Raw genomic sequence first — 26,857 nt, 5'->3', positions numbered from 1 at the left:
GCACAGCGTATACGTAATGTCGTTTGAATGAGCCCATTGCACTGATAGAGAGAGAGAGAGAGAGACGGACGAACCGACCGACCGTCCGAGCGACCCATGACACTTTTCCACTGTGTTTTTAATGTACACTCAAATGCAGGGCAAGGCAGAGAGGCGCGGCCCAGTACGTGGGCGCATTGTAATTTCCAAAATGTTTGCTGCACTTGAGCGGCTAATTTCATTTTATCGAGGTCCGTATCGGTTGGACAGCTCCGTAACCAGAGCCGTTCCGTTCCGTTCTGCACCGCTTTGCGCTCTTTGCAATTCCCCCATGAGCTGAAATTATATGGCCGCATTAATTGGCTAAGCTGCTGGTCAATGCGGGCCAATTATTTCGCGGTTTCAATTAGAGCACAACCGGAGCGACGGGCGTGGCCATAAATAATGCAAATCGCTTTCTTTGCCAAAGTGGCGGCACCAGGCGGCGCTGAGGTGAGCCATGGTGTACACGCAATATGATGGCTGGAATTTCGGATATGGAGCTCATTAAAATTCAGGCCCAATTGTTTGTTATTGGTTCTTACGGCCAATGCATGCATTCAGCTAGTGCCAAATTAAATGTTTTTGCGGTCGGATGTTTAGGAGTGAATTTAATTTCAAACTCATTCGGTGTGATTTTATTTTAAGCCTTACGCTGTGGCATTCATTTGATGGATCCGCCACACATTTGCGATATTTGCTCTATTGAAATGTGTGTTTATTTGCTTAGCTCTCAAAAAGATTATTTTTCTTTGGAAATTCCTTTGGCTGTTATTGGCATGCGGTCAGGTACTCGTATGGATGGATGGATGGATGTATGTTTGCATGAATGGATGGCCATTGCTGATGTCTTTGTGATGCGGCTGTCAATTGGCAAATTGAAATGCTGGCTCCGCAAATTGCCTGTCAATAAACAAAGCCAAGTGATGCCTAGATTTCGCATGCATATCAATCAGCTGAAGCCCCGGCTTTGGCTTTCACAGTAACGGCCATGGGCACGGGCACGGGCACTGTTATCGGCATCGGCGTCTCACAAATGGCATTTGCCTGTCAGCTGGACACCGAAAAGGAGACTCGAGTCTTAGTTCACATTATGATTGTGCGAAGGTAGGTATGGCAGGAAGCACTTCCATCTCCTAGGAAAAGTATGCAAATGACGAGGCATGACAGCAGCGATGATTTGCCAGAGTGCCACAGCACATCACGATGAGAGCTCGCAGACCCAGACAGCCGCAGAGAGCTGGGGGAAACAATTACCCGAAAAAGACTTACGGGCACATTTTATTTGTTAGTTGTCACTTGATATTTAAAATGGAAAGTCTTTGTTTTATCACCAAATTAAATGAAAATTAATGTCATTTTAAGCAACAAGGCAGAGCGATAGAGCGTCCAAAACGAAAACGAAGACGGAGACAGAGCTTGTGCATTAATAAATTAAGTTTGTCAAACGGTCCTTGCTTTGGTATGCCCTCCTGTCCATGTCCTCTTCCTCTGCTCAGAACCCCTACTGAATGATAAATAGTTCCTGAATTTCGACTACAATAATATTTGCAAGTATTTGTCGTTAGGGCTGCCGAATCGTTGACAATGTGCCTGGGGGGAGTAGAAGCGGAACGAAAGTCGGGGTGGAGCATGGCTAACATTTTCCGAGTTCATTTTCCATGTCAGTAATTTTTAAGCAATTAAGACAAAGTGCCAACAATATTTACAGAAACGAGAGCCTGGACCGAATGAAAACGAGCAGAGAATAAACTGAGAGAGTAGCAGCAGTGGAAATTGTTTTCCCTTTCTCTCTTTATGTATTAGTACAAATATGCCAGTTGAGTGTTGGACCAAAGAGCCAGCGACAACAAATGGCGCACAGACATTAATCTTTATGCCACTGACCCAATGCTCCGCTTCTGCTGACTCTGTCGAAGGCCGCTCGAATATATGCACATACATAAAACGCTCTTCTCCCATGCAATCGTAGAGATGTGCATAAATTTCATGCTCTGCATGTTGCTGACGTCATTATTAGTGGCAGCACACACACACACACACACACACGCACAGACAGACAGATTCTGTCTCTGCAGCCACCCAAAATGATAAATGCCCCCACGGCTTTGTATTGCACCATGCCCGAAAAGCATTTAAATGCCAAGTTTTTTCCCCGCCTCTCCCGCGGGCTCGGTTCTGTTAGTGTTAGCCCCTGGCATAGCAGGTTTATGGTCGGAGCCGTGTTTCCCTGATTGCCGGACTCCTAACCGCATGCTGGCCAACGGTTTGTCGGCCTCTGCCAGCTGCCTCGAATGTTTCTGTTGTCAGTGAGGTTGCCGCTGTTCATGCTGTGTGTATTCACCACTACACAAGGCAGCTCTGTCCCAGTGACAATGTCCTGCTTCTGGTGTCCTGTTCACGTTTTTTTCAGTTTTTGTTCACACATTTATGGCATTTTCAATTAAATTTCAATTAAGTTAACCTAGTTTTTTGTAAATATTTTACCATTTAGCACTTAAAACGTAATTACATGTTCATATTCGTTGGCCATCATCGATGTAGTCTGTGGATTCCCGGTTGCTTCAGTGTTTGTAATGCTGGTGCTGGATGTTATTGGTGTTGGTTTTCCCCCTAACCGCAACAGCACTGCAACATCACCAAGCAACAATATGAACAACAACAGCAACAACAACTACGAACGAGTATGCACTGACCCGGCGACCACAGTGTCCCTTCCATGTGCTCTGCCATGTGTAATTGTAATTGCTCTTGTCAGATTTTTTTTTTCAGCTTATGCTGGTGGTTTGAAAGCCAAACAGTGAGACCAAAAAGTATGACCATTGAAGTGTGCGAAAAATATGCGAACGATTTATTGAAATAAAAGGTGAATACTTAATTTCTTGGGCAGGAAATAAGTGAAGCCAGAGAAGCAAGTACAAATTGTGTGTTGATTTAGGAATCGTTATCGTTTAGCAGAAACAAAAACGAGTGGTATAATATTATAACACTTGCTGCTCTTCAGAGGGATATAAGGAGTTAAAAGTTGAACATAATATAAAAACGTTATATTTTACATATACATATGTATGTTCGTATGTAGCTGAGCTTATATTAGGCATCATAACAATTTTGATTCACTTAACTTAAATGAAAAAACTTTTAGCCGGTACTGTTCGGGCGCTTGGTGTAAGTGCAAATGCACATTGTACTTATTTTACATAATTTTCCTGCTGTCGCGAAGCATTTTAGGCAAAGCTTGCAGCTTAACCCCTCCCCCTTGTCACACCGCAATGCCGCAACTTGTATGTGCAGCATGTGGCAGAGTGTGTATACGGTCTGCAGGGATGTGCAAAGTTTGGTAATTGCCCAAATGTGTATGGAATTTTTGGGCAACGGCTCCATGTGTATGTATAGTATGTACATACATACATAAGTACGTACGAGCATCGAAACAAGCTAAGGCTGGCAGATTAGGGATTGGCCAAACAAAGGCATAACCTTAATTAAATTGGCAGTTAAACAAACGCATTTAACAGTATAATTAGTTTTCGTGGCACGCATGCAGATGAAGAGAGAGTCTCCGAGAGAAACCGAGAAAATACGGAGCACGCTTCATTTGCTTTACACATTTGATTTCACAAACATACTCGTAATGTGTGTATCCATGGATGTGTGTGTGTGTGTGTGCATGTGTGTAGTCCTTTTCAAATGTTTAATGAGACAAAGTGGCAAACAGACGACTCGATGACGATGTTGACTACGACGACGACAGGCAACCACAAAGGCAACAGGCCACCAGATCAGAGCAGAGCAAACACACAAAAACCAACCAGGCAATAAAACCGGATATGTTACTAAGACATTTATGTTATCTGCTAATGCCTCCCCGCCCCCACCCACACGCGCCACCACGTCCCCAACACTAAACACACATTTCTACACTGAGGGAAAAACAGAAAGGTTCCCAAATCGATTGAACAAATAGGTTCCACAATAAAATTTAGATTTGTATGTAAATAGTTAAATTTTTGCTGAATTTTCAGTCAAAAATACCTGTTGAATTTGCTGCTTGTTTTTTCTTTTGCTATCTACTTAAGTAATTATGCCTCTGGTAGAAAAAGGACTCCAATTCAAGAACCAATAGAGTCTTCTTTTCCCTGAGTGTATGTATTACATGTCGAAAATAAAATAGTTACAACGACATTTGCAACGAGGTGTTTGTTACATTTAAAGCTCACATTCTCCCTGCTTCTCTGATGATTTTCCTGGCGGATAGAGAGAGATAGAGGGAGAGAGAGTTTGTGTCAAGTCCACAAAACAAACAAAGGGAGAGAAATGGCTTTAAGTGCTGCCTTGTGTGTGTGTTTATAAAATTGAGGGCTTATTCAATCTCGATTAGCAGAGCTTGACATAATTCTAATGATTTATGCATTCACAAAACGCCTCAATCAATATTTACGACTACGAGCCGCACAAAACCCAAATGGCCGACATATAGTTGAGTGTGTGTGTGTGCAAGGGAGAACCATAATTATACCAAGCACTTGAAGGTCTGAGAAAAGTTAAACCAAAATTTAACTAAAATATTTGTAGTAAATGTTGGCCCATAATTAAGGTTCAAATCATTGAAACAACTTCCTCAACCGAATTGATTCTGCATCCGATTGTTGGGCATAGTCGAACTTTTCAAATGAAATGTCAAAGCAATTATAGGATAAACTGCATGCAACCACAGGCAGGCAGACAGATGGACATAGAAGCAGACGCAGACAAAGACAAAGAGAGAGAGAAATGTGTGGCAAACAATTGTATGCAAATTTCCATTTAAACTGGGGGAAACCACGAACCCTAACTAGAGGTTTGCCAGAGGAGAGGGGTCTGGAGATGGAGACCGAACCACTGGACCCACCGCAGTCAAGATGAATTACAATTCTATAACTGTCACTCTGTGTGTGGCTAACCCCAAAAGTGCGTAATTTCAATTTTGGGCAAAAGGAAATTTGTTCTTTTCTGCTTTGCTGCTGGTTTTTGTTGCGTTGCTTGTTTCGGGGCATAAATCAAAATAATGGCTGCCTTGGGATGATTAATCAGTGCGAAAACTAAATTGAATTTCAAATAAATCAAATCAAATGGGAGCAAATACGAAAAACGAACAAGAGACCGCAGAATGTTGCGGAAGAAGGCGTGACCAAAGATAAATTGAAATTTTCCAGTTAAATTAAAAGGCCAGACCACCAGGAGAGCAGGCGAGAATGCATTAGAAAACTAAAACACTTTGAATCCTTTTTTGGGTTTTGTTTTTGGTGTTCGAGTATTTCTGATATGAAAATTACTTTTCCACTTGCATTGAAAAGTTTGCGGTTTTATTAAGCCATAAGTAACTGTCCGAGTGTGTTTGCTTGTGGGTTTATGTGGCCCTCTGTGTTTGTTTTTGAGTTAAGCACAGTTTTCCCTAGTAGCCATGTGATTAATGGTCGGTTCCTTGGGTAAACTCGCACAAAACTTGCCCTGAATAGAGGGAAAACTTTGCCCCGAAACCACAAGAACAGAGGCAGAACCAGAACCAGACCCAGAGACCAAAACGAAAACGAAAAGCAAATGGGCGACAGAGCAGGCAACCAAAGCAGTCAACAAGCCAGTCAACGGCAGCGGCAGCTATCCGGTTAATCCATTGTTTGCCCCCTTAAACACCATCTTTCATTGAATCTTTTTGGCCAATTTCGCATGATGGTTTACATGGAAACCCACTTTGTGAGGACATTGTCTTCGCATCGAGTCAACGGAATTTATTTTCAAATTAAGGATAACTTTTTCCTCTAAGCGCCGCTGTTGCCCCTCATTTCCACGGCCGCACAACTTAAACTGGCAACAACTGCCACATGCAACATGCAAATTGTGGCATAATTGCTTCAGGCCAGATTCAGCGTCGTCCGAGTAACGTGGACGATTAAGCTTATTAAATATAATTAAGTGTCGCTTCCGTGACATTCCCCACTGCCCTTCTCGCGATCCAATGACCCACGTAATTATGCAAATTCGTAAATTAAGTAAGGACCACAAATTGGCGCATTTTAATCGACGATGGCAAAAACCTATAAACTTCCTCTTCCCTCGAACTCTTAGAAGAGCAATACACATATATTTGAACCAATTAGCAAATATCATTTTCACTTATTCGCATTCTTATAAGTTCGTTGATAAAATTCCTGATAGGTTGCTTTGAATTTCGTTGATCTTTGTTCCACTTACAAATGAATAGTTTTATGTTAAAAGTATAAAATATATGGTAATGGTAATATAGAGCAGAGGCAGTACTTCTTCTTCCTATTTATCATCCACTCTCCATTGAAGTCTTTTTCTCTTAGAGACGAACCACTAAAGATCTCAAAATTCATGGGAATTGATATTTGTTCCGATGTTCAACGAAAACCCTTTCCCAAAAACCATTTCCACATCAAGTGCAGTACGTACAACGTACAACACTTCCATTGTGAAAGATGGAAGCTCTAGCAAAGAGCTTCTTGCACCAGGGCACACAGGGTGATGACGGGCGCATGCAATCAATGCACTGCCCAGAAAAATGAAAACGAATGGCAGAGATGCAGACACGCATAGGACTGCTGGCAGGAAACGCAGCAGGGCACCCAGACAGTAATCAGCACAGTCGGATGCATCGCAGAAATAACAGGAGCAGGTTGACAGTGGCAGGCAGCAGACTCAGTTCGTCTTTTGTTTTCTACTTGTAATTTACATAAGTTTTTCATAGGCCTCCTTCTCACCGTCTGTCCCGTCTGTGTGTCTTCCTGTTCTCCCTGTCGTAAATTACAATTGCGGGCCTCCTCCTCAGGGCACGCATAGGCCACGCACGCATCTCTCTCTCTCTCTCTCGTTTTTATGGGGCAAGGGGTCCTGTAATCAAGGAAAGACGCATCCTGCGCCAGCTGTGCGGCAACTAGGAAACTTTTATCAAAGCCCAGCCCCATATTTTATGGATATTATATCTCTTACGTTTTATTAAAAGAATAAACCAAAACTTGATCCTTCTACTCAGCCCTCTTCTAAGAGAAATAAACTGAGAAAAGGACGGGCGACACAATATTTCAATAATTATTTCTGTCTCTGCTATGCCAGGAACTTTGTCCTGCGATATTAAATTTTGTTGACCAACTAAGAGCACTACAAGCAGAGATCTCAACCTCCCTCTGTTTTGCTGTTGGTCTGCCATGTTTGGTGGGCAACGTAAGCACGTTTTAAATTTAATTTCGCTGTCATTCAAGCGAAGCCAAGTAGCCCATGGGAAACAAATACGAGTGGCAGCTAGCGCCGCTTGTCAGCAGAACCAACTAGCGACTAGACGCAAGTACGATACAAGTGAACAACAAATATGCGATTTGCCGCAGCAGTAATCATAGCAGCAACAGAAAAGGAGATGATACATTAGGGGATTCCAGGGAGAGACAGAGCCACTCTTGATACACTCAACGATCCCAATAAAGCGCATTAAATATGATAATTGATTTCAACAGCATTTACTGCGAGCCCTTGACATTAAGAGTTTACAGAGTTTTGGAGAGGAGAGGAAAAGGAGTGATGGCAGCAAATAAGCCGAACCCAATTAAATAACAATCATACGACACATTGAACCAGTTGTCACGGTAATGGATTCCAAGTTGAACTGCAACATTATGCAAATGTATTTAATCACAGTTTCCACATGAACGAAATTAACAATGCTTAATATAAATTATTAAAACATAAAAACAGGAACAAAGGAATGAAGAACAATCAGAAGCTTCCGATTTACTTACTAGAAATAAAAAATGCCAGAAACATATTAAACATTTAATAATACTTAGGACCTGTTATATATTTTATCAATGTCTTTTAATATGGAAAGATATGTACATATTTTCCTTTCTATACAGACATATTTTGGCAGCTAAGTTTCTTCCGCATCCCCAGAACACAGAGCTGTGTTGCAGCTTGGAAAACCACTTACAGAACAACAATCGTGGCAACACAATTTTTGGTAGACGAAACATTATTTTCACCCATTGTTTTGTCTTTGGAATTGTTCGCTAGGAACAACGGAGGTTCTGGGAAAGAGAGCGAATAATTTTGCAAAAATTTAACCATGCCACAGATGCTGTAAGACGTAGTACAAACAAAACTATTGTATGGCCGTACACATATGTGTAGCATGCCCACACACCTCTCAGACCCAAGCCATAAGCCCCATCCGCTGTACGAGTGATGGTTGCTGCATTTTCCCTGTTGTTCGCGAAACAAAAACATATCGAAAAAAGGGTCAGCCGCAGGTGAAAGCTCTTCTTTACGAGTATGCCTTCGTTTCTTTTTTTTTATTTATTTTTTTTTGCCTCACGCTGAGCTGCTTTCGAATGTAATGCAATCGATTAGCTCTTGGTGGTCGGGGGGGGGCGACGGCACAAAAAACATAAACCATAAAAGCAAACATCGGACGACCGACATCAAATATGCATTGAAATGGGAATTGCAAGGGACCCACCGATGCGATGCCTAGATAAATATTGACTCTCGCCACTTGACAATGCATATTTGAATAGGTATAAACTTACATACATACAGACCATATATGTATACTTGTATATAACAATTCAATTAATTATGAACAGCTTAAAAGGGATCCCGTCGTGTACGTGGCTTTTGTTCTAAATGGATTTTTTTTAATGCGTTTGTGGCTTTCCGGCAATTTCCTTGAAGCGCTCTCGGGGGGTTCGAATGCATCGAGTTGATGGTTTTAAAAAGTTGATATTCACACTGATGGGAAATCGTTGAAAAAATGAGGGCTCAATGGAGCTCCAGCTCTGGTTGTAATCCTCTTAAACAGGAACGTTCCGCAGATTTATTTTGACAGTCAATTACGAGCGGATTACCCAATAAGAAGATGAGCCAAAATTAAAATTAAAACCCCTTATGGGATAATAACTCATGATTTTATGTGCAGACCATTCCTCTCTCTCTCTCTCTCTCTCTCTGAAAAATTTTCAGGATTCACAACCGAAAGACAAGTTAGACAAAGAAAAAATTAATAAATTGATATGAGCAAGGCGAAATTATGTTGAAAAAGTTCTTATGTAACACACATGCTACACTCTGGGCGTCACGCCCCTCCTGTAAGAGGCAGGCTGCTGTAAGAGTAATGAGCTTTTTGTGTGCTAGGCGCAATTTTTAAATGCATTAAAAAGTGTTACACTCGAGTGCCGCACATTTATCACACACTCCAACAGCGAGCGGATAGAGGGGACAGACTAAAGTCGGGGGGTGTACCCTCTTCGGTAGAGCAGCATAATGGAAGAAATCGCATTTAAATTGTTTGGCTCACAAATAAATTGTTATAATTCATCACTCAACTTAACTTGGCGACGAAACGTCTCTGGGATAAATTGATTGACTTCAATTCAATTGAATTTTCACAGCATCGCATCCAAGAGTGGGAGTGACTAAGAAGGCGGGCATATACCGCCCATAAAAAATTATTATGCTTTTTTCGTATGAGTTATATAAATTGCGGCTCGGCAATACTTTGACAAAAGCATGACAGACGCTTTATTAGGTTTTGCTATTAATTTGCATGGATTTTTCATTGCGTATGCATGGCACAGCGATTCCTATGAAAGGCTCTGCTCTCCTACTCTACAGCCCAACAAAAAGTGCGGAAAATATAAAAAAATATATTGTATGTAGTACGTAGAGCGCGCAGTGACAGCGAAATCACAAAATTCCATTAATTTTAAGCAGTCAATCAAAATTGGCAACTCGAAGTCGATTATATTATGCTAATGAATATCAGAATGGCAGGGACTTGGACACTGAAGTTTTCCCAGACAGAGGGCACTGGCGCTGGCGCTGGTAGAGATCCTGAGAGTCAGATTCGGTAGCACAACATCCAGAGAGTCAGATCCAGAAGCCCACATCCTCAGAGTCTCTGAATCATAATCATCAGCAGAGTCAGAGTCTGGCACAGGCCAGACATAAGTCATCGACCAGCATCATCATTCATTATTATTTATTATTTGTATGGCATAAATGGCATATGTTCGAGTATGTACGAGTATGTGTGTGTTCTTAATGCGGGTTGATGAGTCAGACAGAGACTGAAAGGAAGTGCAACTTTAAGTGACTCTCGAATCTCATAGAACAACGACTTAACTTTGTGCAGTATTTGACATTTCATTAGTATACTTATACTTATGTGTACGTACTATAAATGTTTGAGGATTGATATTTATAAAGCTGTCATTTCAAGTGTAGATAAATTAAGTTATGCCCGAGTGGCCATTCATAGCTATTCACATGATTAACTCATCGCATTCTCGTTTATTCACATGGCATATACATAAGTATGTATGCAGATCCCATCTACGAATACTGTCCATCTCGAGTGCTTTGCAAACTCAATTAATTGTTGAATTCTGGCTTAAAGTGGGGGCAACACATATCGCTTGCCATCTTGCCAAAGCACAATAATATTTGTTTATGCAAATTGAATTTAATTACAACATAAACATGCGCCATGACTCCACTCATGACTCCAGCCATGAGTGGGGCCAGGGGCCAGCCCCTTCTGCCACTTGAAGTGCTCTGCGACCAAAAGAAAATGAGCAAAATGCGAAGCAGGTCTTGTCAGAATGTGTGATATTTTCAAATTTGCGTTTTCCTTGCGTTAATTTCGAAAAGCCGCAGAAAAGATGAATTGATGCCCAAGGCGAGGAAGATGAGATTTAGGCGCAGCCTGTAACCTCTGAATTCTCTCCCATCTCTCTCTCTCTCCCTCTCTCTCTCTCTCTCCCTTATCTTTCTCCACATCTTTCACTATTTCTGTAGCTATTAGTAATTTAATGGCAACATCATCAGCAGCCGCACACATTACACATCCTTCGGCATCGCCATTGAGTGGAATAGTTACCCACACACACTCGCACCCAAAACGAGAATAGTTGTCTGTGTGAGTGTGATTGTGAGTGCTTTTGGTTTGTTTGCGTCTGTGTGTATGCGTGCTTCATGCCACGTAACGTTTTAAAAACTCGTTTAGCCATGTTGTTGAACCCAAAACCAAGTGGAAAACTAGCTCAGAGAGACAGGAATAACTAGAAGAAAACGAAGAACCGAATACACAATGCCCTTACTCAACAAAACTAAACTTTAAAGAAACAATTTAACGTAAGAAAAACTAAATAAGCCCAACCCAAATCCATCCCTTACCAATCTTGTGTCAACTTAAGCTCAACAAAGTTAATCTACAAGGTTTTGCAATGTCTCTTGTCTTAGTTTCAGCCAACTATGCCCATACAATTTTGGGTTTCTCTAACTCTTAAACCGTCCTTTTAATACTCCCAACAAACTCCTTCCAAATGCCAACTTACCTTCCATTTGTGATGTACAAAAAATGGAAATTTGAAAAATGCCTCAAACGCTCTCTCACACTCAACCACTCACAGACGGATACACAGACAAGGCATACATACATAAAACATGTTTTGGCAACAGCAAAAAACAAATACAAATACAACAAGAAGGAACAACAACACAGAAAAAGGGAATTAGTAATAAAATGCTATGAAAAAGTGAGAGACGGTAACTGAATATCGAACACGTTTCTTTACTCTGTCGCTATGCCATATGCGGCTCTGCCTCTCTGAGAATGTGTGTGCGTGCGAGAGTGTATTCGGGCGTGTTTTTGTGTGTGAGTGTTTGCGTGGCAGCGCCTAGATTTCTGCAGAATTTCATTTACATTTATATACGAATAAAAATGTACATATACCAAATATCAATATATAGAGTAACTAGGCGCCCATGTTAAAGTGCTGCAATTGTAAATAAATTGCTGGGGCATGTTTCTGGTAACATTTATTTGATTCTTCGCTTACTGGTTCTTTTTTTTTTTCCTTTTAGCTATTGGGCGGTGACCAACATTGACTACATCCATTCGAGGACCAGCAACCGGGTCTTCATGATGATATTCTGTGTGTGGACGGCGTCGGTGATTGTCTCGCTGGCGCCGCAATTCGGCTGGAAAGATCCGGACTATCTGCAGCGCATCGAGCAGCAGAAGTGCATGGTCTCGCAGGATGTGTCCTATCAGGTAAGGAAATAAAGCAACCGACCACGCCCGCCATCGCACTACTATTTGGCTATGATTTATTTTCGCCATCCATTGCGCAGGTCTTTGCCACCTGTTGCACGTTCTATGTGCCGCTGCTGGTTATCCTGGCGCTCTATTGGAAAATCTATCAAACGGCCCGCAAACGCATTCATCGTCGGCGACCGCGGCCTGTCGCTACGGCTGTCAATAATAATCAGGTAAAGCTCAATTTGGATAATAGCATCTCTCATCGAAATTACTTCAATGGCTCATACAGGGTTCTATATATTTATTTTCTTTTCCACAATTTTAAGGATTAACTGTAGCTCAAATTTCAGTCTAAAAGCTTAAGCAGACGTGAAAAATAATACAAAATTGCTATAATTTAATAGCAAACTAGTTGCTATATCCAAACCATCCATGGACACACCCTGTATGCCTAAAATATTCTTATTCGATGCAAGGCAATGTCTGCTGAAGGGCTATGGCAACCCCCAATAGGCACGAGTTCGCTCATCTTGGGACGCTGACCACAGCCTGGCCATTGCAATTATGCACTTCAACGATGTTAACCGCTTTGCGGCCACAGCCACAGAATCGACCCAGAGATAAGGGTCAGTCAAAGGCCAAACCGCAGGCAACATGGCGCAGCAGCAGCAAAAGCAACAGCAGCAGGAGAACGAGAAGCAGAAGCTGCCACAGCCATAGCTATGCATAGCCACAATCCCTTCATTGCACATGACTTGAGGGAGAGGTGGCCAGTGCCAACGACGCTTTTCCGGTTAAATATGCATAACATACTCTCTTGGATTAGGGGGCCAATGGGAATTCGAATGGGAATTGGACTAGGAATGGGGGTAGTAATTAGGCAACATCATCCCAAGTGATTAAAGATGCATTGCAAAGGGACCTTGGAAAACGAATATATGCGCATATATTCGAACATACATGCATACATACATATGTATACACATAGAAAAAAGAAAGGAGAAATGGTATTAAGTTAAGTATGCGCCACGTGTACATTAAAGTCATCTTGAGAGTTTGCCCAAAAAGGGGAGAAAGTTGAGCGATAAGTGGCAGCCAAGGAAACTGACAGATTGTCTTGACATGAATGTGTGTGTGTGTGCGTGAGTGTTTTTTTGGCCAGAAGTTTCTGGCTTAATGCGGCAGCTGGTCAAACTAATGCTCGAACACAAACACACACACACACACACACCGAACAAAAACTCTAGATAAATTGCAATTTTGTTTTTGTCCAGCACACGAAAATTTCAACAGTTTTCAAGTTATTTGTGGGGAGGAAAAGTCATTTTTGGTGTAGGGAAAAATCTCCTCAACTTAAGCCGAAAGAAAATTAAGATTCAGGTTAGGGTATCTGGCAATTGGTTTCTATTATCTTAGGCTTCTTTCTATCTGCTCTTCTTTTTTTCCCAAGGATTTTTAGACATTTTCTTGTGGGGAGGCTGCTACTTAGCTTAAGCTTAGTGCTTACTAAATTGAAAATGACCATTTGACGTAGAAATGTTTGCCAGCACTTACCTATACACGTGCACATGCACGTATACCGTATATGTATATATGTATACCGTATTGTATCTGTTTGTGTGGCCAAAAGCTATGCAGGAGATAGTGAGTGGGGGAGAGAGATAGTGTGAGAGGGGCTGGCAAAAAGTCATTGGAATCACAAATTCAATGCGCAAACAAGACAAGTTGTCCACTATTTGCCAAACGTACACATGTCCAGCCGCATGTCCTGCCGCGTGTCTTGCCCCGTGTGCTGCCCCTAGTCCTGCTACGTTTTAGCTCCACATGCGTGCCTTAGTTACATGTCAACACACTTACCCGTCCAATCGTCCAACCTCCCATACGCCCATACGCATCCATTTAGTGCCACTCACTCTAGTCCCTTCTATCCTCCTATTCCCACGCCCTAGCATGCTTGCTGATTTTAAAATATATTTACCCAACACACACACACACACACACACACACACACGCACAAAGTCCGAACAGAGAGTAGGCGGATTTTACTTAGAGTGAGTTGACTATGTGATTAATTTTGAAAGATATTGCCACAAAGTTCTTGCGGTGAACGGAATAAACACAACCGAGATTCAATAGGAAGAGCATCTGTGGTTCGACCCTCCTGCTCTTCATAGTACACTCCTGTTAAACTCTCTTGTTATTCATTGGGTTACTTTTACTTCGTTCTCTGCTAACTAAATGCTTTCAAATTGAAAATTGCTTTCCTGCTACTTGACGAGGGTCCCTTACATGGCGGGACATCAGCAGCATCACACACAAAAGAAATATCCATTCGAGTCAAATACCCACCCGTCGGGCTTTTCAGCTTCTGTGGTGCAATGCCTAACTATATAACAATTTCGGTGAGACAGGACATGGATGTTGAGTTAATTACATTTGCTTTCGGTCTGTTTATTGGGCAAATTACTAAATAATTCGATGGTGCAAATGATTTAAACTGCAGTTGTGACATAATCGAATTCCCAAAACTATCAAAAGTAGCCAATCCTGAATAATTCAGCACCAATGTCATTCTCTCACTCTCTCTCCCTCTCTCTCTCTCTCTCTCCATTATCTCTTACTCTTTCTCGCTCTCTCTCAGTAATAGGTTTGTAATTTTAATTGAAATGCAGTTTTCTGAGCTGTCTGATCAGGATCAACAAAACACACACACTCTGACACACTTAGTGATTCATCAATTAACTTGTGGCAGGGGGCAGCAGGGGAGCAAATGGCAATTAAGGGAAATTCGATCAAACATGTATTATCTGTAATTCGCCTATTGGCACTATGTGAGAGCGAGCATCGAAGCAGTAAATGTTATTTATAATTTACAGAGGCAATTCACAACAGAAGCCAGCCCAAATGCCCAGGGACAATCCCTATACATATGTAGATATACAGGTTCCCAAAGCATGTCCGAGACACACACACTCTCGCCCACTAACTTGACCATCATCGTCGCCACCATCACAATTACATTTGCAACAACATCTCGAACTGATTGCTCCAGATATTGACATTATTTTCATAGCCAAACAAACATGTGACAAAGGCAGTCAAGGACCCGGCAGACACATGAGTGAAAAGCATATTTGGCCAACGCGCCATCTGCGACACCATATCGCCATATCGCCAGAGAGCAAAAATATTCATATAAAACAACGGAGAAAACTGCTCAACAAAAACGTTGGACATTTTCCAAGAATGGAAAGAAGGGGAAATCGGAGAAAACTTTCTTAAATAAAACACTTTATAAGCGTTTATAAATATATAAAATATGAAATAATAGAAACTTTCTTTCTATGATGGAAATTCAAAAAAAAGAAATTATATGAAGAAAATTTCTTTGCGCAAATTGAAAAGAAAACCATTTGAAAAGAAAGAAAGAAAGCATTTTAAATTCATAATTAGTTATACAAAGTTAAAGAGCACAATTCATTAAAATTAAATGTGTGAAAGAATTTCTATTTAAATTTGTTTAGAGTCAAAGAAATGTGTGTTGGTACTATTTCCAACACATACATTTTGGCTTGACGCCTTTCTTGCATTTGATTTCATTTTATTTATTGGAGATTTATTTTAATTTCCTTGCTGGCTTTCCTGCTGGCTGTCCTGCTGGTCCTTGGTCCTGCTCAAGTCATAAATTTTGCTGGCCAGTGTAGTTAATACCAGGGCATTCTTGTCACAGACAGGGCCGACATAAATCGCATGAAAGGCACATTATTGAATACAGGCGGCACACTCACATGTGGAATATTTTTATACGTATACGTATGTACACATGTATGTATGTATGTATGTATATATTTAGAAAGCTGAACACATGTCCCGGCAAGAAAAACAATTAAATAAGAAAACAATTTACATAAATTAGCCAAAGTGCCAAAAATGGCTAAGGACACAGACGGAAAGACAAAGAGGGACAGGAAGACAGAAGTGTATCGTTTAGGAAAACGCTTAAATACAAACAAACGGAATTAAAGAAGGCAGAAAGGCAGCCAGGAAGCCGTGAAAGAATCGAATGGAATAGAAAGCACATCTACATAAAATACCCATCATTGGGGCTTGTGAGGTTATCCTTATCGTTATCGTTATTGCCCGCCTGCTCAAAAGTATGCTACACAAATGTGGAGAGCGCTTATCGCTCTTATCTCCCAATACACGCACGTCTCCCCCATGTATGCGTGTATCTCTTATTTACTTTGGTATTTAAGTAACACGCAAGTGCCTGAGTACTTAAGTTTTGCTATCTTCCAGTGACAGCATTTCCCTTGAGAGAGTGCAAGAGAGGTTGGAGAAACATGCTCTCTACAGGATTTTCCTACGCTCATTTCATGGAAAAACAATAATGTTAACCAAATAAAAGAATCAATGACAGATGTCTTGATCTTGGATCTAACAAAATATTTAACTCGAATGATGAACCCTCTATTTGGTGAAAGAATCTCGCCTGACGCTTCCCTGTTATTTATTTATTTGAGATAGACTTCGGGGCCAGCCCGAAGGGCTGTCTTGTCTTCTCTTTCCGTGCGCCTAATTAAGCTTAAAATCTTTAATATTTAATAAGCTATCTGACCGCCCATAGACCATCCCTGGCTTGTCGGCCTCCGCAACCCACAAAACACTTGAGGAAAAGTTTGTGCCCTTGGCCGAGAAGCAATTTCACCCACAAAATAAAGGTCACATGAATAGAGGAGCTGTAAATCCATTTAATACTATTTGCGCAAATATTCACACCATTTCTCGGATGGAGCGTCACACACTCGAACCCTTTTTGGGGCTGCTTCTCAAACTTCCGCACACGAAAGCAAAATCAGCATAATTTTATTTATTTAAAGCAATATCGACTTTCGAAAGGGTCAACAGCCACGACGACGACGAAGACAAAGATGACGATGCTGTTGTCCATGCCGAGGCAAAAGGTTCGACTACTCAATTACTTTAATTTGGTGGGATTGAAGGCAACAAAGAAGCAGTGGAAGTATCTTTACCAGATAAGAAGAAGCAGAAGCTTTATTGTACTGTCTAAATTCGTAGACAGATTATGATTAAAGAGCGAACTCTAATTATGTGAGCTACGTATCCTTCAGTATTCATACACTTCATACAGTCCCAAAGCTTCCTGCTAGCTCCCTTCCTTGAGTTCTGAGTCGCAGTTCATTCTAAATACCCTGACAAAAATAAATAAGGGATACGCGGCTGTTGGCAAAAAGAAAAATCAAAGAGGTCAAGCGCTGGGAGCAGTCAAACGTGAAATTTATTTCGGACAGGGCGTGGCCGCCTGGGTGTGGTAGAGGATGCTTCTGGGTGACCGTAACAAATACACACAATTTATTTACGGGACCGAACCGACTTACATATGCATATGGCAGCATTGGCAGCGCGGTGGGGCGAAAAAGGGGCACCGGATCGGATGGGATCTTAAGGCTCAGACTGTGGCGTTTGATATGCGTACAAATTGCGGTTTATTGAAGCGTGAGGCCCAGAAAGCAGAAAAGAAAATGCAAATTTCGCTCGCCCCTAATAATGCTGTGCGAAGAAGTATGAATTTAATTTGAAGTCATGTACAGGTCAAAGGCAGCACAGCCACAGTAGAGTGCAAAAATCAATGCAGATTGAAACTATAGAAACAAGTTCTCAGCTTCTCTTCCCTCATCTTCACTCTCCAACTCATTCTATCTTTATCTTGCCTCTCTTACAGCCGGATGGAGGTGCGGCAACAGATACAAAACTTAATCGACTGCGTGTACGCCTTGGAAGATTCTCAACAGCCAAGACCAAGGGCGGAAACCAAGCCGGAGGAACTGGAGGAGAGGCGGCAGCAGCAGGAGGCGGCGGCGGTGGATCCACTGGCACGGCCCTGTGCCTGGTCGAAGGCAACTCAACAAATACGGTCAACACTGTGGAGGACACCGAGTTCAGTAGCTCGAATGTGGATAGCAAGAGTCGTGCTGGCGTCGAGGTATGTACGAGATGAGCAGCAGAATACGTACAGACACATTTTTGGGTTTAAAGCAAATTTCATAACGCCTGACATGTGCCCAACGATCTGAGCTGAGGCTTTGCTTCCTGTTTCCCAGAGTGCACGCACGCACACAAACAAACCGAGGCATACGCTCACGAACACGCACACGCACAGATGCAAACGCAGACACACAGATATAAGCTGACCAAAAATAAACCCACCAACACCAAGCGGACGGATGGGATGGATGGATGGATGGATGGGTGATGTGACGGGAGGCGACTCCCAATCCCAATCTCACTCTCACTTCATCTCCATCTCGAGCTCATTTCTCTCTTTATTATCCAACTATCATATGCCCTCTCTTTCGCCAACCTTCGGGGGATTCAAATGAGTTTTCCTCTTGGCTACCTTTTCGGGAAGTTTTTCTTTATATTTGCCTGGGGAACCCTTGGGGTTTTTTGCTTCTACTAATGTCTCATTAACCTATCTCACATCCCAGCAATATGCACTTGAGAATTCCGTGAGCAACATTTCCTGATAATGATCTCGGGGATGTGGTAGGCATTATACAAACTCATCCGCTTCAGGAGGTGTATTTCTTGCACCAGTGAATGGAAATGTCAATATTGGTATATTTCCCGTTCTTCTTAGTAATATTCTACCGTACAATATACAAGTGGACTCCACTGACGTTGGAATTCGGCTTCTATTCATCCAATCACATCCCTCAATCTGTCTTATAATAATTTCCATTATAACTAAAAAAAAAAAGTATACGTCAAATTCATTTAAAAATTAAGGGTATCTGGCTAATGTAACCGAAATGTTGATTGTAATTTAATGGGTGGGCATAGTCTTAAGTGCACGGATAAGATATACAGACCAGGGGCACAGTCCCGTCCACTTGAATCGCAAATCCAAGCAAATTACCCGCCACTCGACAGAAATGTCAGCGATAAAATGCAGGCAAAGCTTTCTGTTTATTGGTTGGATGGTTGGGGCAGGGTTCTGGGGGGGTTCTGGGTGGGGATTTCCTGATGCCAAATTTGTATTTAGCCGCATTTTATGTACTTCAATTTTGGGGCAGCGATTTTATGGCTAAAAAATAATCCAAAGGGGGCCACACATTCAATAATAACACACATTAAAGCGGAGACGGGAAAAAACCATAAAAGAGCAGAGCCAAAATAAATTGCTTGAACGTTTTGTTTGCATTGCCAGAAGGCAGGCAGTCAGGCAGGCAGGCAGGCAGGCAGGCTGCTCCGGCTGCTACACTGCCACACTGCCATTGCCTCTGCTAGAGACGAGGTGGCAGAGTAAAGTCGAGTGGTCAAAGGTCAGGGAGCAGAGCAGAGCCAAATCGCCAGGTTCGTGCCGGTTAAGTAATAGCAAAGTCAAATATAAGCTGTCACAAGGATACGCTTTCTTCCCTGCACAGCCAGACAGAAGGGAGGGGAGGGTGAGACAAAAAGAGGTGGACAGAAAGAGCACGAGTGAACCCAATGAAAACAAAACAGCAACAGGAGCCATGGTCAGTTAAAGGTATATTAAACAAAAGGAAAGACAGTCCCACTCTTTGGGGGTACACTAATTTGTATGAAGCTCCGAGTTTTGGATATTTTGGGGCCTTCACCAAAGTGACAAACTCCTCACATCACCTACTGCAGAACATACCTTGGAACTGGAAGTCGTTAGACTTTTGGCTCCTTAGATGCCCAAACCCTTGGATTCTGGGGCACCTAACAAGGCACTCAATACGCTTGAGTAATTGAAGAAAATATGTTGATGGCTTATGGCTAACAGCTTTCGTTTCCATTCGCTTGGCCAAAATAACAACGCCAACTGTATTTGGTATTTGCCTTGGCATTGCTTTCCCTTTGTCCCCATACCTTGTCCCACCGACACGCACACAATCTTGTCCATAAGATTAAATATTTACTTGGGAATGGCTTCTGCACACCTTTCATTCTCGACCACTTTTTCTGCCCCCTGCCTATCGCTCTCTCTCACCCTCCTCTGTAAATAAGTGGACAGCCGAATAAATAAGCAAACACACACACACAAACGCAGGGCCGAAAGCAAATATATAAATTTATTATTATAGTTGTGTGCCTGTGCGGGAGTGTGCCTTAAATATGAGCATAAAGTCCGAACAATATGCGTGCATGAACAGGTTCAAAACAAAACAAAAAATGAAGGGGAAAATGAAAGAAAAGTGTATTCGAAATAAATCGAAACAAATGCAACGAAAGAAAATATTTGTTAAGTTTTCCTGCTACATTTCCCAGAAACGCAGTGCATGATTAATGTATCTGTGTCGCCGTAATATTGCCCTTCCTTTGAGGTGAAAAAATTGCAAAAGTCTTCAGACTGCACTCGCCATGGTTCGCCATTGTTGTCAGTCTCTGTAAATTAAGCTTTACATTTTGTAGCTTTGTTGGCTTCTGCTTTGGTTTTTCGTTGCTCTCGGCTTTACTTTCCCGTTGCTTCTGCATCATTTCGCCCCGAACCATTCTCACAAACATTCAAAAAGAGAACTTTCCGAACCGAAATGGAATATGGTCGCAGCTAGTATTTGTTGGCATTCCTTTCACAGCATTACAAAGGCAGTAACAAAAGGCCAGGGCCAGCAAACACACACTAGCCCCATATGCTCCTTATTTCGCTTTTGTCATGGACAATTTGCCAATGGCCATTGAATTTAATGTCCAGTCCTAAGCCCTACCATTGTTGGCAAGTGCATTTTTTACTTGTTGTCGAATTTGAATGTCTTCCTGTTGTAGTACCCCGGGACCAGAGCACATCCATTACACGCGCTTATAACAATATGTTCCGCAATGTATTATGCTATCACAGTCGTTAAATTCATTTGGTCCAGGCTCCAGCAGGCCATTAATTGAAAATGGGCTTATTCTTCCTCACATATCTACTAGAGTATTTACCTTTGCTCGGCAACTTGGTGATGGACAGCGTACTAAACGGGAGAGATAATTACATACTTAATTGATCACTTTTTGGCACTATTTTGTGTGTTCTGATGAAATATACTTTCAATAACGATATTCTATAAGTATGTTTCGATACTGCACTATCGATACGAAAACGATGTTTTCACTTCTTAGTATCCCAGACTCTGTAATATTTCGGACTAAGTAAATCTGCGGTTCACAGTTAGTAGATCAAATAATACATACTTTTCGAAGCCAAGTTACGATCATTCTCCCACACTTAAATAAATTATGATCGTGTCGTGGCAATACTATCGGCTGCTCGTTATGTCCATCCTTAATTTTTATTGCTGGTTTTTGGCGCCAGATGTGGCCGTAGACACAATTTATAACACATAAACTTAATTTTAGCACTTTACGCTTCTGCACATAATGTAGCCCGGCCGTTGTGCCACTTCCGACTTGCCCGCACCTATGCCCGGCTCAAATTACAGGTGATTATATGAATTTTAGTGCCTAGGATAGGCAAGCCCCGAACCCCGACCGGCACCACCTCAAATATGTAACATCCGACAAATTGGCTCTCGAGTAGTCAGCCCTTTCTGCAGGCACGGGGCTAGGCACTCTACTGCTCTACTGTGTGGCGCTGCCTGATAAGCAGAAATAGGCTTCGTTTGGAGTTGGGGATTGTGGGAGGTTGGACCGGAATGGCCAACAAGCTTAACGAAAGCAAATATTTACACACTGATTTTATTCATTTACAAAATTTATAACCTCAGCTGGTGGCGGTAAAAGTGCCATGAAAATTGACGAGCCAGCTGCGAGCCCGAACCCGAGCCTGGGAGGGAGCGGGCCGCAGAGCCCTACTAAATAAATTTATGAATGCAATCCGAATGATTGGTACGCGCGTGTGGCCAGCGCTGATTTAAAATGCTAATTTGGCGTATGAAATTTAGACTTTGGTCGTCCCAAAGCGGATCTGTGAGAGATATTTTAAATGTTGAATTCCCTTGCAGGCGGCACCACCCAGCACATCGGGCAACCAGATAGCCACCGTCTCCCACCTGGTGGCCCTGGCCAAGCAGCAGGGCCAGGCGGCAACAAAGTCGCTGGAAACCAATGGCGCTGTAGAGATTGGCAGCGGGGAGCAGGAGGCAGCAGCCACAACCGCAACATCAGCAACGCCGTCGGTGGCCACGGGCACAGCATCAGCAGCAGCAGCAGCGGCAGCAGCATCATCCACAGCAGATGGGGAGGAGAGCGAACAGGGCAAGGCGAATGGCTCGGGGGCTGCCGTGGAGGTGCTCGAGGATCCTCAACTGCAACAGCAGCTGGAACAAGTGCAGCAACTGCAAAAAAATAACAAATCCGGTGGCGGTGGGGCCAGCACTTCGAATGCCACAACGATTACATCAATATCGGCACTGTCCCCACAGACGCCCACTACGCCCATAGGGGGTGGCGGCCCTGTGGCACCGCATGCTGCCGGTCCGATGACGGCCAAAACCAGTACGCTGACAAGCTGCAACCAGGAACATCCGCTGTGCGCATCTACCAGCTCCATGCCCGTGACGCCCGAGCCGCGATCCAAGCAGCTCCCTGGCTCGGCACCCCATCCGGCAGCGGCCCAACAGCAGCTGTCGAGCATTTCCAATCCCATGCAGAAGGTGAACAAGCGCAAGGAGACGCTGGAGGCGAAGCGCGAACGGAAGGCGGCCAAAACATTGGCCATCATCACGGGCGCATTCGTGGTCTGCTGGCTGCCCTTCTTCGTGATGGCCCTGACGATGCCGCTGTGCGATGCATGCCAGATAAGCGACAGCGTGGCCTCGCTCTTCCTCTGGCTGGGCTACTTCAACTCCACCCTGAATCCGGTAAATAGTACAAATAGGTTAAGTCATTGCAAAATATTTTAATTGTAATTAAGTCGTGGATGAGAAAGAAGGGCGGAGGTGGAGCTTAACGTCCGCATTTTACGTATTCCCATTCCTTGTTGTCCAAGGGGCACACATGACGTTCCCGTAGCCAGCGCCCGATGCAGTGTTGGTGGTAGATATGCTGGCATACACCCGTAGCAATGGTGCAGTCCTCGATGTTGATCTCATCCTCACTCGCCTGGCATTCGATGCAAACGTCATTCATTTGGTTGCGGCAAATGGCGCAAAGATCGACGGCAATGTCCCATGCCCATATTGCAGTGGCTCTCCACTTCTTCACTTGAAAATGTGGCACTTTAGTGACGCCGTTGGAGCTGTCCGATGGCGGCTCCTTATCACCCTCCATGTTATTATCGTCTGATATTTTTATTCGTAAATTTTTAAGTTATTTGCAGCTATGTGCTCCTGTCAGAGTCTCGAATGAAAAAGAGGCATGGACTTACCGGAAACCGAGTTGCTTAGTTTTGACAGTTGAAGCCAAGATAACGTCTCATTAAAAACGTCAGAAAAAATACTGAAAGAACTAGTTCTTTAAAATCAACGAAATATGTAGTTCAAATTTAAATCTGATCAGACATTAATTTCATTTTTAAATTGTTAGCGTTGATTATTACACACTACACATAAATAGTTATTTTGATAATTTTGATTAATACTCACTTGATTATTCACACACCTTTCAGGTTATCTACACCATCTTCAGCCCGGAGTTCCGGCAAGCCTTCAAGCGGATTCTATTCGGCGGACACCGGCCAGTCCACTATCGCAGTGGGAAGCTTTAGATAGTGCATGCGAAGAGGCGAAGGTGAGTTCCTCTTCTCTTTCACTTATATGAGTATTGCTGCTGCTGCGATTACATTATTGCGTTTGACCCTACGAGCTGATCCGAGGCACACAAATTGCATTCGCTTTTATGTGTTTCCAATTTGTGTCTGCGGTTTTTATTTTCAATCCACCGTATACTGATATTGATATTGCTCCTATTGAGTGGAGTGTTTATTAGAATTGAAGGTCATGGATGTTGGCTGCTGCTCATCTCGTTGGGGCGCCTTTGGCGCTTTTGGCGTTCAATTTTTACTGGCATGACGGCGACAACGAGCCGCTTTCGCATTTGGCAAGCAGACAAACACCATTCTGCTGCCATGGATTGCGAAAGAAGAGGGCTTGAAACAATTTATAAACTTTGGGGATGGAGCAAAAGTTTCAGCAGGCAGGCAGCCCGTTCTGCAACGAACGGGCGGGCCGGGCTGGCTGGCCAGTCAACTGTGGCTAAAATGAAAGTTTTATCAAACCTTTATCGGCGCTGTCATCTGCATGCGACGATTTGGATTTGGTCAATGCAGCCACCGGATCCGGATGGTCTAGCACAAGCAACTCCAGACGCCAGCGGCCATTAGAATTATGCCACAATGCGAATTACATTTGCATGTGCCCAGAGCCCCACAGTCACTCCCGCTGCCCACTGCCATATACTGGTAGGAGATGGATGGATACTTATCTGCAAAGACGCAAGGGGGCGCACAAGTTATCCGAGCAACAGCTTTGAATAGTTCCATTTGCATTGCATTGGGGAAAGATGGGGAGGCCCAGAACTGGAGCAAATGCCGAGCCCATCCCAGCCCAGCCCAGTCGACCCATCTGCAGTTGGCAGCAGCTAAATCCCAGCCTTTCATTCATTCATTTCCAAAGGCAACATGAAAGTTAAATTAAGTAACATTAATTTCCAAAATTTCTGCTAAGTTTGGCGCCTGTGCATTTGAATGAACTTTTCCCTGAATAATCGGATATAAAAGTTTTCCCCCCACACCCAACCCACACACTTTGCTAATGAATCTTGTAAATTGGACTCTTTTTTCCAGACGCTTCTGCTAAGCCGGTAAGTGGATGCAGGTCTTTCCTCTTCGGCGGTACACAACAGATTCGAAGCAGAGCGAAGCAGAACAAAAAACGAAGTATACTAAATGATGACTTACGATGGTGCCCCCAACCCCAACCCCTAGAACGTACGAGTGTAAATATTTCAGCTAAATGTGGTTAAAATTAATATTAATGTTAACGTTTACGTTACGTTTACCTATGCAAATACGAGTACTATACTCGTATTATAGTTAATTCGATGTTAGATCTAGCTAAATTTGTAAATGCCAAGAGGAGACTGTTTTTGGAAGCAAACTAAAGCGTTGAATTGATTGAAATGCCACCAAGAAATACAAAAATCTATATATACATATATGTATAATCAAAATAATTAGTTTTAAGCGGCTAACCCCTTTCCCATCAACGAGTAAATATACATACATACATACACATACTTAAAGCTCTCTAATTCCTAAACTTTTATGTGTGTTTTTGAACTTGATGTGAATTGTATACATATGTGTGTATGTAACTTAGATGTAACTCTATAGATGATAGCGTTCGTTCCCTCTCTCCCTCGCTCTCTATTCTGCTTCGAGGGAATGGGACGTGTGTTCCCCGTGAGCCAAGACATTGGAATCGTTATAACTGAAGCGAATACTCGATTATGTATGTATTGTATATTATTATAGCTATGTAGCGCCGCCATCTAGAGACATTCAATGTGTGCAATGATCTGCGCAATCGGCTATGCATGTTAGGCCTAAGAAAATTTGTTGATAATCTCACTATACGAGTACATACTGTAATATTCGATAGATTCTATTGTAAAGTGAATTAATCGCATTGTCGAAACCCCAAAACCAGTTTAAATGAAATTTAAACGTATTGTTAAAGCCACACATAGGTAAAAAAAAAAACAAAACAAAAACATATTGTATGTACATTTAAAATTGTTGCATTATTACTAATAGTAAGTACTAATACGAGTTGGTTATTATGGGCAAGGATTTCTTTGAATATGATGGCATATTGTTAGCAGTAAACAGTTTGCTCGCCTATCGCAGGCTGCAAGAACTTGTAATATTTGAAGAGCAAACTACTTTCGGGAAAAATGGGTAAAACATAATTAGCAAAACCAAAACAGACACGCAACCAATACATAGTGCGGCATATTGTAGTTAAGATTAAGCGAATATCAAAATATTTTACGAAACTACTCGAAACCGAAATCAAAACTCTACAAAATCTTTAAGCAGAAACCATTTCTTAGCCCCTAAGTGTTTACAGATACATACATACATACATACACACACACTGTATATCTATGAATAACAATAGAAGTTAAAATCAAGTCCGACTTGTCCCATGCCAAAGAATAGTTCTGAACAACACCCCACACCACTTATCAATCAAAATCTGCCAAAGGCACTTCTTGTTTCATTTCGATTATGTTTACTTCAATCGTTATATTCAGTTCAAACATTGGCGCGCATTTAGGAAAGAACTATTGCTTGGCATGAGAGACAACTGGAGACTTGGAGCCACTCATCAAACTAACGAAATTACTATAAACTACATTGGCTGCAAATTAAATTAAATAAAGATTTAAATTTCATTCAAAACGATAGTTGCTACTACCAGCTTTTATTTCTAATTCATATCACAAAAAAAATGTAATGCTTATTGGGCCCACATCGTCTAGAAGCGCTGTTTTGCTGCGAAATCTATTTACGATGTTCTCGCCACAAACAGTGACAGGTAGTGATTCGATTTAAATTCCAATAGACTAACGCCATCAGATCAAATTATTTACATTGTACTTCCCCTCGCTGCATATTTCGGATTCAAGCTCAAGTTATGCCAGAACGAAAACGAAACAAATTATTTAAGTATCGCTCGTCATCAGCACTTCACTCATCTGCTGTGGCATTGGATTTAATTTGGCACTTATATCGGTCAACGACCCAATTCATTAACGATTACGTGAGGT

At 42.3% G+C, this 26,857-nt stretch overlaps 4 protein-coding genes across 4 annotated transcripts in view; 1 reads left to right on the top strand and 3 right to left on the bottom strand.

Annotated features, from left to right (window-relative positions):
* The window catches only part of LOC111075370 (5-hydroxytryptamine receptor 2B), a 97,169-nt gene extending 76,047 nt beyond the window's left edge, over nt 1–21,122 (bottom strand). Inside the window, exon 1 of the mRNA XM_041592019.1 lies at nt 21,065–21,122. The gene's annotated coding sequence lies outside the window, so the exon portion shown is untranslated. The remainder of the gene's footprint in view (nt 1–21,064) is intronic.
* Nucleotides 1–21,139, bottom strand: part of LOC111075361 — an 85,050-nt gene extending 63,911 nt beyond the window's left edge. Inside the window, exon 1 of the mRNA XM_041592020.1 lies at nt 21,065–21,139. The gene's annotated coding sequence lies outside the window, so the exon portion shown is untranslated. The remainder of the gene's footprint in view (nt 1–21,064) is intronic.
* LOC111075359 (5-hydroxytryptamine receptor 2A) overlaps nt 1–26,477 on the top strand; it is a 33,807-nt gene extending 7,330 nt beyond the window's left edge. The window contains exons 5-10 of the mRNA XM_022368573.2: nt 11,935–12,124; nt 12,205–12,342; nt 17,856–18,116; nt 22,087–22,944; nt 23,691–23,812; nt 24,867–26,477. Coding sequence (XP_022224265.2) covers nt 11,935–12,124; nt 12,205–12,342; nt 17,856–18,116; nt 22,087–22,944; nt 23,691–23,789 — 1,546 coding nt within the window. The 3' untranslated portion in view covers nt 23,790–23,812; nt 24,867–26,477. The remainder of the gene's footprint in view (nt 1–11,934; nt 12,125–12,204; nt 12,343–17,855; nt 18,117–22,086; nt 22,945–23,690; nt 23,813–24,866) is intronic.
* Nucleotides 22,966–23,443, bottom strand: LOC111075364 (RING-box protein 1-like). Its single transcript, XM_022368579.2, has one exon. The coding sequence runs from the start codon at nt 23,351–23,353 to the stop codon at nt 23,030–23,032; it is 324 nt and encodes a 107-aa protein (XP_022224271.1). The 5' UTR covers nt 23,354–23,443; the 3' UTR covers nt 22,966–23,029.
* Nucleotides 26,478–26,857: the final 380 nt, after the last annotated feature.

The sequence above is a fragment of the Drosophila obscura genome, unplaced genomic scaffold (assembly GCF_018151105.1).
Source record: "Drosophila obscura isolate BZ-5 IFL unplaced genomic scaffold, ASM1815110v1 contig_17, whole genome shotgun sequence".
In the NCBI taxonomy this organism is placed as follows: Eukaryota; Metazoa; Arthropoda; class Insecta; order Diptera; family Drosophilidae; genus Drosophila; species Drosophila obscura.
The sequence above is the reverse complement of the archived record's forward strand: the minus strand, read 5'-3'. Positions and strand labels throughout refer to the sequence as shown.